We start from the raw sequence: 15742 nt of genomic DNA, 5'->3' as shown, positions 1-15742 counted from the left end.
TTACATTTTTTTTAAACATAATATATTTTATAAAAGAAGTTTTTTTAAAAAAATTCATCAAATAAATCGTATCCAAAATAGTTGTGTAAAAAAAAAAAAAAATAAAGAAAATAATGAAAAAATAAAATACAAAACACGTGCCCACTACGGCTGTCAACGTTAAAATAGGTGTGATTAAATATAAAAGTAAATAATATGCCGATTATGTGTCTAAATTTATAGGTAACCAAATGGTATGAAAAAAATTACCGTGATCAAAAACACTCGAGTTAAATAGATTTTTTATTTAATAATAACAATAATAATAATAATAATAATAATAAAATAGCGTCAGCTTGAAGAAATAAACAAAATAAACGAGGGTGACATTAAGAAAAAAAAAGATCAAGTGAAATCATTTCTTATTATTTATTTGATTTCTGTAAGTCTTTACCTTTGCGAGATCTTTTCCGAAACAACCCTGTCAAAACAGTGCAGTATTGTGTTACGCAACAGTGAGAGCCAAAAATAAAAACGGTTTTAATCGAAAAATTCAAACAAAGTTGTTTTTGTAAAAAAAAAGTTATGTAAAAAATAAAACAAGTCAATTTTTTTTTTTATTAACTGATATAACGTTTTAATAGTGTCGTACCACCATAATACAGATGGGAGCACGACGGAGAGAATAATATATTTGACGACCAAAAATATTTAAAGATGATAATATACGATGGGAAGTTTAGTGGCAAGTAGGAAGAATTAAATAATAAGAAATTGATATCGATTTAAAATGTGGAGACATAAAAGAAAATACACGCACTGCAGCCCAACGTATTATGTAAAATTGTAGACTAATAAGTAATAAATAATATTTTACCTTAAAAGATATTGGTAATGAAAAGGAGTAATGTTAGTGAATTAATTTCGTAATTGAAAATATCATGTAATTGATCAAATTACTCAAAAAACTTATGCAATGTCTGGTTTTTTTTTTTTAATTAATTTAATTAAAATTGTGACCTAACATAACTGTTATGGTTCAGAGTTGCACCGTGTTTGGTCGTCGAAATATATCGTGTGTAAATGAAAAAGAGAGAGAGAGAAAGAGAGAGAGAGAGAGAGAGAGAGAGAGAGAGAACCACGTTAGTTGGTCACCTATTTAAAATGATTTTTGCTCACCTGTGATGCTGCACAAAAGTCTGAGGGTGGGCGCATCGCCAGAGTAGTGGTTGATCATCCCCTTGGAAGAGGCCTGGGGCAGGGGTAACGTGAGCGTGATGGGCTTGTGGAACTTTCGCCTTCTCGGTTCGACGGTGACGATTGGTGACACAGCCACTCGGTTTCCCAGCAGTTTCGCCGTCAGCTCGGACGGTATCGGTTGGGCCTGTGGTCAAAAATATCATATTATAAAGAAGCTCAGCTGCGTTACCGTATCTGTACAAGTAGAAGCGCCAAAAATGGGGGAAGTTGTGTTTCGCCCGAGGGTGCAGATTGTGTGAGATTATTCAAGGCACTATAGCTGGTCGATTACGTTCTACACGGTAGCGTGTGTTCGAAGGCAATAAATAAGTTTTAAAATAGTCTATATTATTATTGTGATGAGTACTTGTGACAATGATAGATCTAGGTTTTTTTCTGGCAGAGGGCGGGGTCGGGGGCACATTTTCCTTGTCACGTCGGTCTAATTGACTATAAGATCAGATTTTACACTACCGGTGGACTTAGAGATACTGAATACAAAGTAGTTATTCATTTTGTATTAAAACTAATATGATTCGGAAACCTAAAAATTCGCTTTTAAGTTACACATATGTATTAAATTTTGTTACTCATAGGTAACTCATAAGTTTTACGTCACAACTATATCATTTAATAATATCATGCTATATGCTATATGCTAACACAGCTAAATGGACCGTTGGAGGTCCCCTTAAATCCACCACTGAGTGGTGACTTATGTTGTCTAGTAATATTTTTTAAACCGCCCGAATATGCGGTGACTTGTTATGTCTGTTAAATCAATAAGCATAGCTATAGTCGAAAAACTAAGTGATACGCATCCATATAAAAAGCAAGAAGAATTTTGTTTTATTCTCTTATAAAATTCAGAAATAGTCGTACTTTATCGTTTATTAATGTAATTTTAATTGAAAACCCACGATTTGGCAGCCGGGTTGGGAGTGGTGAATGACAGACATTTGTGCGTTTCCGATCAACGCCTCTGATTGTGTACCTACGTAAACAACTGAATGGTTCCAGCACGTATGTGCTGTGTCTCAAAAAATCCTCTCACGACTTATTAAAATTGTTTTTCCCGATTGCGAGTTTAGTGTTAAACTGTTATTGTTATTGTTGTGTACTCGCAAAAAGCGAGTGTACCGACTTTCCGCCCACTGGCGAAGTTATATTATTATTAAAAACCGTTCGTTGAGAAGGGAAAATGCGTTTGAACTTTGAGCAGAGATTCGTTTACTCCTAGAACTCTTATCGAGACCAACTTTTTAGGACACGTACCTAATAAGTAATATGTTGCCCATAAAAATATCGTTTTGACTTTTTTAATAATGATTTTTAAAAATGCTCTACTTTACGACGAAACTCTGAGGACACTATTAATTTATTTTCGAAGATAAAAAATAATAATCGGTATGAGAATTAAAAATGATTTGAATTTTAAATTAAAATATTTGGGATCATTGTTTTTAAATAAGAACATGCAATAATTACTAATTATTAACAAATTCGGTAACAAAAATTGACGTGAAAAGTATTATTCATGAAATATTTTCTTATTTCAATAATAACAAACAATTTCCTGCTTACTGAAGAATATAAACTGTTTATTGTACTTCGATTATTTACTTACATAGAATAAAATTATATCAAGTTAACGACCAAAAACAATAATGAATTATAAGAAATTGGTTACCTACAATGGATCTCAAACGGCTGTACACATTTGACCATTCCAATCAATAATTCATCATAACCAATCGCAATAAAAATGTAAGTAAATCACCTGATTAAAATTTATTTTTTACTCAATCATCAATATACTAGATCAATGTTTTTTTCAAATTGTTTTCATTATTTATATTATTTTTGTATTACCTTTATTACTCTACTAACTGTAAAACTAGATTTTGCCAAGAAAAAATGAATAGCCCAAAAAAATTACAGCTTTATACATAAGTTTTTGTGTACCTAAGCTCAGATATTATAGCACTTATTAGATCTTTATTCCGGACTTTGTTCAAACTATATACTTTCTAAACTTTCCTGATAACTCTATAAAACCATCTCTGAAATTGTCGTCAAAATATATAATTTATATAATATTATAGAAGAATTATTTCATAAGGAAACTCTCATATTTATTTTAATACATAATTTCTTTATTCGGGGCTTAAACATGGCGATTTGATGATCTTACCTCATCTGCCGGAGTAACCAATGGCAACCATTCATATATACGTAAAAATAAATACCAATTTAACAACTAATTTCTATTATTACTATTATATCTGTAAGTCGTAACCAATGGCAACCATTTAATAAACAAAAAAGTTGGGAGTGAAAAGGGTAAAAAAGAGTGTTTTCCACTGTAAATCTCAAAATCTTTGTTTGAGCACCCCTTCAAAATGTAAATTTTGGAAAATCCTATCTTAGTGCATACCTTTTTATGGTGGTGACGAAAGTACCATAACAATTTCAAGTCTACCTCTCGTGATTTAGGCTCTACGTTGATCAGTTAGGTGGGACACGTTCGATTACATATTATACTATGTAATGTTATATAAATCAAATAAAAGTGAGCATTAATTTATTTTGTTACATTAACAAAATGTACAACAAATTAACGATAAAATATACAGTACTAACTTTAAACACCATACTAATGAATGAGCAAGTTATTTTTAATTATTTTTACTTGGATATTATTTGGACGATCATATACCTTCACACACTCTATTTTTCATCAAAAAACAAATACAGCCATCCAGTAACATTTTTGAAACTATGAAATCTTACAAAAAATTTAAACTCGCTACATAATCTTTTTCTGTCAATGTAGGCCCTAATTTTTTGTTTTTGATTTCATTATGTATACCATAGTTTCAGTTACTCAAATTCCGACACTGTGTGTAATAAAACCTTAAAAAAAATTGTATAATTAATGAGTGGTCAATTTAGTCGAATTTATTTACCATTTACATGATTATAACGAACTTGCTTTATTAATTCATACGTATACTAAAAAGTATACAAACTTACAACGGTTATACCATGGTATACGGGATTATGGACCGAATATTGCTAGGCCCTCTAATACTTAGTCTATAATTTTTTTAACGATTTCATTATATTTTTTATCATAAGTAATTATCATACAATTATGCCAAGTCGATACTTATTTCTACGAGTTTTACATATTTAATTTAATTTTTGATATTATGTAGTAATGTAATATAATATAATATTATTTTATGTGATTTGAATAAATAGTAATTAGTAGGTACAGACATTATTTGGTTGTTTCGTATTTCGCAGATGATTCGACGCATTTGCATATTTTCATTTGTTGATGAAAAATTAGCCAATTGTTTTAGGTCGATGGAATTATTTTTGTTTTTTTTTTTAATTTTACATTAAAGACTGGTTCTGCTTATTCTGATATTTTTTATCGAGCCAATAAGATGAATATCTATCTTTAAATTTTAAACAACGGAAGTATAGAACGCCATCGCATTCGACCTAACGATTAACAGAGTCCGTTGTCCAATCACTCCAGTACATACTTACTAGTTACTAAACACTAACCATTTTTCAAAAAAGTTTCAGTGAATCCAAAATCTGTGTTTGATACTATATGATACTATATGAATTATAATTATTAGATACATATGCTCAAGTAGGCTGATTAAAATTTAGGGCAGGATAATTTTTAAAGTTCTAACACATATTATTAAAAACCAACTATTATATCTAATTCATAGTACCTAGCCTTAGTCATTCGTATCAAATACTTTAATAATGTTCAAGATCTCAAACATTAATAAACCATAGCACCAAAAACGTTAATTTTGTTATTAGTATTTCAGCAAACTTTTTTTTTGTAGCTTAAATACAGTGTGTTTCCTTTTGAAGATAACATGAAAAAAATAATTATGTTCAGTGATTTTCCACATATTTTTTGACTACTTTCAAATTTTTAGCCCTTTTATTTTGAACATGCGCGATTAAACTTTTAAAATTTTTTTCATGATAACAAGTATATTCAACACTAAATTTGAAAAGACCGAATTTTTTTGTTTTAAATCCAAAATCGAATGAATTACAATGAGTTAATATTACAGTTTAAATGACTAAATTATTAAATTTCTCACTTATCGTCCTATTAATTTTCTCAAATTTCTACACGGCTTCGGATATGTTTAACTTAAACGTTTTAAACTCAATATTTTGGCCAAAAGATCAAAATTACTTTAAAAAAAATTAATTTATCTAAAGCCGATGTTGATAATAAATTAATTATGTTGCCATTTAAAAAAGTGCTATTCGTATTGCTCTCTCTCTCTCAGCACAATGAAATGGATTGACATTTGAAAGTAGTTTAAAAATGTGTTGTTTTCCAACAAACCCTGTTTCAACACCGGACAGAAATATTTCGTGTTATCTTTTGAAAGGAAGGTACACTGCACTGTATAGCGTTTTTGGATTATCGTTTTGCTGTTTGCAATTATTAATGTATTATGGGTACCTATTTACTCTTAATTTACTATTTAATTTTTAAGTATTTGCACGACAATCGACGCATCATCAGTAGATTTTCGGTTATAGTGGGATCAATGGTCATATTTATATATGATATAATTTGAAATGAGTTATGTGTATTTATTTTTGATATTAATTAATTCGTTTGTTTAATGACAACGTGTAGTATACAGTATACACTACTCGGCAGTCACCGCGGTTCTTCTGATCAAAACCACTGAAACAATTACGTCTTTAATAATATTCTCGCCCTACGGTCACCAGTGCGTGGAGCACGCGAATCGTTATACCTACGTACTTGTGTCATCGTTATAATATGATATTACACTTATTACGCCGTATCGTGTATAATATTATGTAACAAATGTTGTGTATACCTACCGTTTTCGCATAGGTATGTACCTGCGTAGTGTCTACGAATAAATCCTCTGTGGTCAAAACGAGTTAGCAGCAAAGGAACACTTATACAATTTATAATAATTTTGTGCACAGATAGTAGGTATCTATGTAAAATAATATAATATAATTATATTTCTGCAGTAGGACGACAGAGACAGACCGTCATCACCATAACTTCGGTACCTATCTACTCCAGTCTGCATGTCTTGCAGGTTTTTTAATTTGTTACTTTTGACAGGCCGAAAAAAATCTAATGGCATAATATTAATAGAATCTGTGACGGGGGGGAGAGAAGAGGCGCCAGGTGTTCAATCCTTTGGAAATAGTGAAAATAAATTGATCAAAAAGGTCAGCCAAGTCGAGTGTGCTTTGACATTGATTGGGTCACTATAGTAATGTATGTCGTTAAATTTGAATTCAATGATATTTATACGTATGGCAATACGGGAAGCAATTCTGAGCGGAGACGGAATGGTAGCCATGGTTTCGGAATATTTCAATAATGATGTTAAAATTTAAATAAATGTTCGTGTTATTTATTAACATTTTAATATTATTATTTAAATACATTTTGTATTAATTTTTTAATGACGTATGTTTAAATTTTTATATTTGTGTTTGGAGACAGTTTTTCAATTAGAAAAGATGATCTGATCATCAATTTCGGTGGAGGTTTCTTATAGAAAATTGAATCTAGTTGGTAATTTCGGAAGGTTAAAATTGAAAATTCTCTGTAATTTTTTGAATTAATTTTTAAATTTTTAAAATGTAATGTTTGGTAATCTAAGTTAAAAAAGTCGGGACCGTTTTGGCTCAGGTTCATTTTCCGTAGTCGTAAACAATGATTTATCACCGAAGTCAAACTTAATATAACCATTATGATGCCAACCCAATGACGAGGCACACTGAACACTAACAACTGTACAACATAGCGTCTACCTATACTTGACGACTTTGTTGTTTTTTCCGATTATTTTAATGAGTACTTAGAAATTTCTACTTTTGGCTCACTTAGTAGAGACTAGATCCAATTCACTACTAGAAAACCCTCCCTCAAAGTTGACGGTCGGAGCATATTTTCTATCAGAAAAAAAGCGTCTTCAGACACAACACCAAAAAAAAAATAAAATCATTGTAACAATACGTCATTCGTCCCGTCCCTCCTTATACCGAATCTAAAATCGCTTCCCGTGTCCGTCATACACGACACGCGTCTGCTATAAAAAAAACAACACGTGTCACGTGGGATTTGAGATCGACCTCGCACACAATGTGTGTGTCGCCGTCGCAGTACGTACGTGTACCGAGGATGACACGTGCAAGCGATTGCTCGTAACGCGATTCTTTGGACTTGACAAAAAACACAGCGGCGAGGCGTGTACAGTTTGACCGTATAGGGTTATTTCATGGATAAATGTTGCTAATATTAGCGCGTCGGTCGCCGACCGTCATCGGACATCACACCGAGGGGACGCCTAAAAAATAAAAATACTGACGAGCGGCGTTTTCGGAAGCCGTCGGCGCTAATATAATCGCGCGTTCGTATTCTATTAGTCCGATCTATGATTTCGTTTCGTTTTGTATAATAATATTGTTACATCGAGACGCGATGAAGACGATCAAAAATATTCAACCGAAATGGACCGATCTACTATCTGGGGGGTAATACGTACGGTGATGAATCCTAACTTCCGCTCAACAGAACCTTCTGTCTAACGAAATATTTTTGAGAACTAAACTAAATTAGAACCAAATTTAATTAGTTCTACTCAACGAATTTATCTATAGAACGATTTTTTTTTCGTTGCCCATCGTGAGACTTCGTAATAATATGGAAGTTTCCCTGTATATAGTTATAGGTGAATTAACCGAAAATGAATGTAATCTGTAATCACTGCGGTCTGCGGGACTGATTTTTTGTTAGTTAGATACCTACGCCTAAGACATTTTTTTATTCTAACACTTATCAATCGATAGGTATAGGGTTTTATTTACTTAAATGTGAAACAGTACAAACATTTGAACCGTTTCAAATTTAAAATTCGTTGTGAATGTGAACATATATTACAGTAATATTATATTACCATAGTTTTGTTATCATATGATATTGACGATATTGTAAACTAAAAATACTAATTTACACTTAGGTACAACACTACAACGCTGTAGTTAAGACAGCTGATATTATAATATTATGTTACGCGTTAAACGGTGAATTATATTTCATTAAATTTATTGTGATTCTAACATTTTTACGAGGAAAGTTATCTTGATAACAACTTGAATATTGCATAGTATATACTCTAAATAGTAGTTATAATAGTTATAAAAAACTTATAAATGTTTTTATAACTATTAAATACGAAATAAATCCAAACATGATATCAAGTATTGTTTCCTATTGGTAAATAATTATGTTAAAACAGAAAATTGTTGTATATTAAAAACTTAATAAATATGTCCTACATTTCTACTTTCTTTTTTAATCTGGAATTCCTAAGAAATCAGAGAGTGCGATGTGTCAATATATGTGTTGCTCGGTGTTCAACCACTGGTTTTTAATATTTACTGACGAGCTGTGCCATAGCCGAATACGCAAATTGCTATAGATACTACAGCACTATAATATCGTCAATATCGATGTCTATAATATTATTACGACTATGTAGGTACTGTTTTACCAAGGGCCATCACAAAACATAAAAAAATAATAATCAAATAAATAAATAAAACGATAATCGTGTAGGTATAACAATATGTCGTACAACTGCAGTCGTGATGTCAACAAACATAACGTCAGCTATAGCGCCTGGGTGGTGATGGACGTGTGCCCGCGTGAGCTCGTCGCAGTGTAGTCGGTATAGGTGTGGTCGGTCGTTTTCGTGAGTTAGCAAATCGTGTTCACAAGCGGTGTGTCCAAAAGCAGAATATTATAATATGACGGTTAAGCAAAACAATAAAAAAAAAAAAAATCGTATGTAAAATATTACACGCTCTAGGTAAAAAACAAAAAAATTATTAAAAAATGTAAAAAAAAAAAAAACTATAAAACAAAATAAAACAAAATGATGGCCCAATAAATAGTAGCTTTTTGATTATAGCGATTAGTTATTTTTCTATAATATATTCTATAGACATATGTTATTATATAATTTCGTATTTTCATATAATATTCGGTTAGTTGGAATGATTAACAAGACAAAAGGACTGAGCTGAGATTATGAGGTTTGAACTCTTATAGTTTTATCTGACACAAAACAATTTTAAATGTACTGAAATAGAAATATACTCATGAACATGAGTATACTGGCTACATTTCACGTACATGACGATTAAATTGTATTACATTATGTTTGACCATGATGTATATATTTTTTTCTTTATGTAAAAATAAAACTATCTGAGCTCGAAACAAATTGAAATGACAAAAACATGTTAGTTTGATAAAAAAATTATTTATACTATATTTATTGGGCATTTAAAATTAAATATTTTTTTTTTTTTAAATGATAAATAAAACATTAAAATAATAATAATAATAAAGTCGTGCTAATCGTATACAATATCTGTGTGAGTGAAATGATATTATAAGCTATAACTTAATTTAAAAAAATACATTTACAATTTTGATGAAAAAAAAATATTTCATAATATTATGAGTACACAAATAGGATGTTTAGTAACTGTACAATATACTCTTCAGCCGCGTTAAAATGTAAGGAAGCTCTTGGCACTAAACCAACTGTGCCGTCAAAAACTGAACTTTATTGTATAGAATTTAAATATTTCAAGAACAAACACTTATAGAACATAAAATAGTTCTTAGAATAAATAGTAAAATATTGATTTTTTTAAAATTTATTAAAATAATTTATTAGTTTAAAAAAAATCGATATTTATTAATTATAATAGAATGTATATTATATTTATATATTATCTACTTTAATAATTCGATTGTAAAGTGGGTTCGTGTTCTATCGAATTTGGATTATAAATATAGTAAATAACGTTAAATACTTTGGAAAATATAAGTATAACGACTTAAACAAGATCGACTAGGCGGGGAAGACTAGATTCGTTATCGAATATCGATGTGGATATTATAATAGTTAGTGACTAGACACAGTAGAAACGTTTGAAGTGTGTATAGTATCTTTAAATCAATAGTATCATTAAATTAAAAAAAATAAATAATAAAAATAAAAATAACATCAATAAATCGCAATGTTTTTTTTTTTTTATTAATGTGTTATGCGCAATATGTGAGTGTGTTTGAAGCGTTGGGTAAAAAAAAAAATGTCAAGTCTTGTGTAAATTGCTCGTTTTTCATTTTTTTTTTTTCAAGACGAGACACAACCACCACCGCCACCGAAATATGATCGTGTCAGGGGTGCCGTTCACCACATTAACGAGAACCGTTTTTTTTTCGGCACATGGTTAACGGAGATTTTCTTTAGGCACGTGCTGGCCACATTTCTTCGCGGTTTAAACAAGTTTACCTGTAGGCCGACTTTAATGCGCTTGGTCAGCGCTCCCTGCGGGAATACCGCTTGCACTTGTGGCACCACCGTCGACGAGACCATGCCACCCTCCGGCCCGATGGCGTGTACCTCTTGCTTGACTCTGGACACGATGGCAAAGTAATGCGGAAACTCCGTCGTCACGATCCGCGTCAGACGGTTACCGGAATGCCAAGGGTCGCGGTCTGAAAAAACAAACGCGATCCATCATTATTCATTAACCATTACTAAAGTGAATTAATAATTTCGTTCGAAGCGTAAAATAGTTCTAAAATGTATCAGCAAAACTAAGCAATATTAATTTTTCATTTAAATTTATTCAAGCCTTCTGTAGTGTGTCACATAGTTACCTATATGGAGGGGAAGGAGGTATTTCGAGGACTATTTTTTTTTTTACTGTATTGGATAATAAGACTTTACGGGATGGAAATGTTAGCTTTCTTTCAAAACGTTCACGTTATACGAAAGTTTAAGAATCTTAAGTTTTAATTTTTAGTATTTAAACATTTGTATTGTTGAGACAACAGCGGTGTATCTTTAGTTATACATATGATATAGTTGTCACGTTTAGTTTTTATTATTATTTTTATTTTTATACTTAAGAATTATAGATACCTTCTTTGTCGAAATTCGCTCCGAGTATGTCCTTGACGACTTCGTCGGTCACTTCAACCGTGTGCTCTCTCCACGTCTCGCCATTTTCCGACCTGAGAACGACGATTTCTCTTTCAGATCCACGGAGTGATCCGAAATTCGGTACTTCGATCATAACGGGCCTGCAAACGATAAGCAATATTGGAATCATTAAGTACCATCCGAGGTTGCTCGGATTATATTATATCCATAATATAACACCGTATCATCGTATTACGATGTAGTTACCCCAAAAACTTAGCCCCCACGGGACCGAGTTCGAGTATTCTGCTGGCCAACGATTCGCCTTCCATCAGCGGGGGCGGGTGCACCAATTTTTCACGTCTTAAATATCGGCAAGTCACCCGCGTGGGCATGGATGCTCGTCGGGGTGGTACGATCACGCGGACACCACTGTGCCGGCATCCGCGCATCGCTCCGCCGCGAGCGTCCACCAAGAAGCTCACCAAAAACCTGTAACGATTTCAAACGATTAGTTATGGGTGCGAAATGATTTTTCCTTTTGAACTACTATACACAATAATAAAAAACAAAAACTAGTGCCGAACAACATCGACGACCATTCAGCATGATGAGCGTGCAGCAGTGGTGCAACCAAGGGGGCGGGACCCGGAACTTATTGGTATCTTATATGATAAATAATTGTGTTTATTTAGCAATAAAATGTATATATAGGTATAGTCAGGAAAGAAACAGACACTAATTACATTTTTTTTTTTTGGATCCTCCCTCTATTGAATAAATTCTGGTTGCACCACTGGTGTGCAGCGACTGATTCATCGGACGATGTACAACACTATAGTCGGTAGAATATTATTAAAGTCGTTCTCCAGTTTTGATTATAATGGATTTTTCTATGTTATTGTAAATGCCAGTTATATCTAAGACTATATTATTAAGAATTGCTTTATTTAACTAAAATGCTCCACTACATCTATGACATATTTATTAAAACCATTAAAAATATATCACTACTGGCATAGAAATCTACGTATGGTCGTGAAAACATTGCACGGTAAATATTATTATATATATATATGTATATTAAAAGCCTTACGTTTTCCATTGTAAACGTCTGTCCGTAAGCACGCATTTTGAAACAATAAACAATTTTGTTAGACAATTGACGATATTTTTGTTAGCCGTTTAAGCGGTAGAGAAAAGATGTATTTCCGGTCTACTTACCCAACGTGAGGTGGATATTTAACAATGTCAACGTTATCCACGGGGCCGCTGTAACTGTCATAGACGGTCTGTGGACTGATGGCTTCGTCGATGGATGTGGGGGGCACTGAAATGTAAACAAGATAATTTTAATAAAATGTGTCACACGCGTGTACCGTGGCCAACTTTTGCACATCTAACACGGTAGGTTTACCCATATGGCCACATATGATGATATACCTATACAGTATGCATTCATGTTTTCCTTACCAGTATTCGCGTCGCACCTCTCGTCCCGTGTGACATCAATGGGAGCTGATTCGTCGCCGAAACCCTTCATTTCCTCTCCCGTTAAATACCTGTATGACTGTTCGTTTATCATGGTCTCCTCGCCTGTTCAATTAAATTAGTTTTAAATTACAATATAAATCGATAGCTGTTGAGAACGGAACAAAATAAAATAAATAATCTAACGTTTCTATAAATCAAAATAAGTGTGCCTTAAAATGTTAAGTTTACAATAATTATAAAAGCACATGCTTTTGAGAATGAATACATGCTTTGACTGCCCATGAAATAATGATTGTTTCATATTACATATTATTTAATATTATCTCGTATTGTTTAACAAAAACGGGCAACACAGTATTAGATTTGAATAATTTCCAAGAATAAGCAAGCAGATGAAATGATATACGGCGGCCTGAACTTTATTTTTAAATTATTTTACAGAAAACAATGGGGTTAATTATGCACGAAAATATGATTCACTGTACAATATATTAATACAGTTAATCCAACACAATTTCATTGGTTTTTAAAATTTTTAAAATTAAGATTTTTTACATTCTGTTCTAACGCGATATTTCGTTACTATTACTATATTGTATATTAAAATTCAAATTAAATAATCATATTGAAAATCATAATCAGTAATAATTTAAACTATTATTATTTTTAACTTCTATTCATCATTTTGGTTCTATGATAACACAGTTATAGTTGAGATAACAGTTCTAAAATACCTAACGAATAGAAAAAAAGTAATAGTATTAGTAAAGAAGTTTTCATCTACACAGTGAGAATTAAGCGTCTCTTCAACAAATACCTATGTAGATACCTATGGAATAAATTAATTCATTATTGCAGAAACCTGAGACAGACGCATAAATTAAATTTAAAAAATCTTATCAAACGTCACGTATATTATTCGTTTGACTATATAAAATTCTATTATTGAGATGGGTGTATAAAAAACTTAAGCTTGTACTTATAAGTTACCTACATACCTATTGTTTTTGTGTGTAAAATTAAAATATGTTGGTTTCAAAATGAAGTGCATAATATTGAGTATTATACATTGAGTCAATACAAATATGACTATATTATGTAGATGGAAATAATGTAAAAGTTTTCTTTATTCATTCGATAATGAATTTCAAAAATCATAAAATGTAAATACTTGTTTTTCTAACCTGGAAGATTTTCTTCTTCTTTTTGTTTTTTAAAACAGCAACAACAGCAAAACCTCCGTTTACACATGATGAAAAATTATTTTTTTGTATTTTTTCTTATTTATTGTTATTATTTTATGATTAATTTGAAAAATTTAAGTTAGACGAATACAGCGACCTAGTTATGGTACCGTCGGAATAGGCAGACAGCCGACAACTAAAACTTAAAAGTTATTTTTATCAATTTTTTCCTCTCTAAAGTTGATCCATTATTATGATGCTGGTGAAGCCAAAGCGCGAAAAATCCGAAATGAGGAAAGCCAATGACGAAACGACCGGCAAAGTGCCAAACAGCAGTAAGTTAACTGACCAGATGGCCGGTCATATTTAATTTTAAACGGACGCTACAAGTACTACTCGGGAAAACTGGAACGATCGACATTTATGCATATTATAATTATAATATCTCGGTCGACACTCGACGCTCAATATATAGTAATGACATACAATATTAATGGCACTTAAATCCATTCAGTGCAATGTCATATTTTTTTATGATGGATCTAAAAAAGAAAAATGTTCTACAAACCGTATATGGATTTTAAAAATAAAATGATAACAAATCGTATTGTATAGGTGCGCGTATACAGGTATGGGTAGGTACTACTCACTACCACTACTCGCATGCTATATGTATATGGTCATTCAACGGAAAAGCTATGGTTCTACGCCGGGCAAATGTTATCGTTTGTTCTTCAACACTACATAATAGCTTTGATGATGATGGAAGCACACTGATGGTAAGTCTATGTGTGAATCCTGTTCACAATATACTGACGCCGCGGGTTACCCGGGTAGTAGGTCGCGAGAAACGATTTCGTTTTCTGCACGACCCGAGTTCAATATATTCCGAATGGACCGTGACTGTCTAGTGGCTGTTGGGTGACGGCCAATCGTGAATTTTGAACTTGGCTATTAATTCATGCATGTTGACTAATATACCATAGGTCCAAATTTTGTTTGTTTATTATTTTTTTTTCTACTATACAAAACTCACGTGACGAAACGATAACATTTTGTGTTAGTTGAGCTCTAGTGTTGAGACCATACTCGACGCTTCCGCTTTGCAAAACGTCACCTGTGTGCCAATCATCATCCCAATCACATACTACAAGCATTTGTTAGTGAAACCACGCTCGCGCAACACTATATAAGGAAGCGGGCGCACACTTTCTAATATTGTATTGTGCTGTAGCCAGTGGCGCAACTAGGGGGCGACGGCGGGGGTGAGTCTCAAAGGGCTAAGCCCTTAGAAATAGTGAATCTTTTTCCTTTCTTATTTACATTTACAAAGCCGTAAAAACTTATTTATTGAGAACAGTTTTGTTTATTCAAAACATCATAATAAAACTATAAATTACTATTATTATTAATATCATATAGACTTAGTATTTTATATTTCGTACTGTCGTTCTATTTTAAAATTTCTTTCAAACTGATATTAATAGCTCGGAGGCGGAAATGTTCGTTGCGAAAAATGTATTAACGACAAACCATGTTCGCCAGTACACATATTATATTTTGATCGGGGCTGTAGTTCCCCACCCCCAATAAACCATGGTTCAAGTTGCGCCTATGGCCTATTTTGACATATAATTTCTTTTTTTCCCTTTATTCTTATAATAACCATTGAAAATATCAAATCAAAACTCACGTATAAAATCACTTATTTTACAAATAGATATTACATATAATTGATTATTATGATTATTAATAGGTGCGTATAGCTTTAAGAAA

At 32.1% G+C, this 15742-nt stretch overlaps 1 protein-coding gene across 1 annotated transcript in view; it reads right to left on the bottom strand.

The window, feature by feature from the left end:
• The window catches only part of LOC111027370 (ankyrin-3-like), a gene marked incomplete at its 3' end in the record, with an annotated part of 64070 nt that overhangs the window by 14999 nt on the left and 33329 nt on the right, over positions 1–15742 (bottom strand). The window contains exons 17-24 of the mRNA XM_022305739.1: positions 15003–15083; positions 12762–12884; positions 12513–12618; positions 12385–12402; positions 11556–11780; positions 11289–11449; positions 10653–10858; positions 1159–1363 (exon numbers count right to left, since the gene is read on the bottom strand). Of these exons, the coding sequence (XP_022161431.1) occupies positions 1159–1363; positions 10653–10858; positions 11289–11449; positions 11556–11780; positions 12385–12402; positions 12513–12618; positions 12762–12884; positions 15003–15083 (1125 nt within the window). The remainder of the gene's footprint in view (positions 1–1158; positions 1364–10652; positions 10859–11288; positions 11450–11555; positions 11781–12384; positions 12403–12512; positions 12619–12761; positions 12885–15002; positions 15084–15742) is intronic.

The sequence above is a fragment of the Myzus persicae genome, unplaced genomic scaffold, assembly GCF_001856785.1.
Source record: "Myzus persicae strain clone G006 unplaced genomic scaffold, MPER_G0061.0, whole genome shotgun sequence".
Lineage (NCBI taxonomy): Eukaryota > Metazoa > Arthropoda > Insecta > Hemiptera > Aphididae > Myzus > Myzus persicae.
This window is presented reverse-complemented; position numbering and strand designations above follow the sequence as displayed.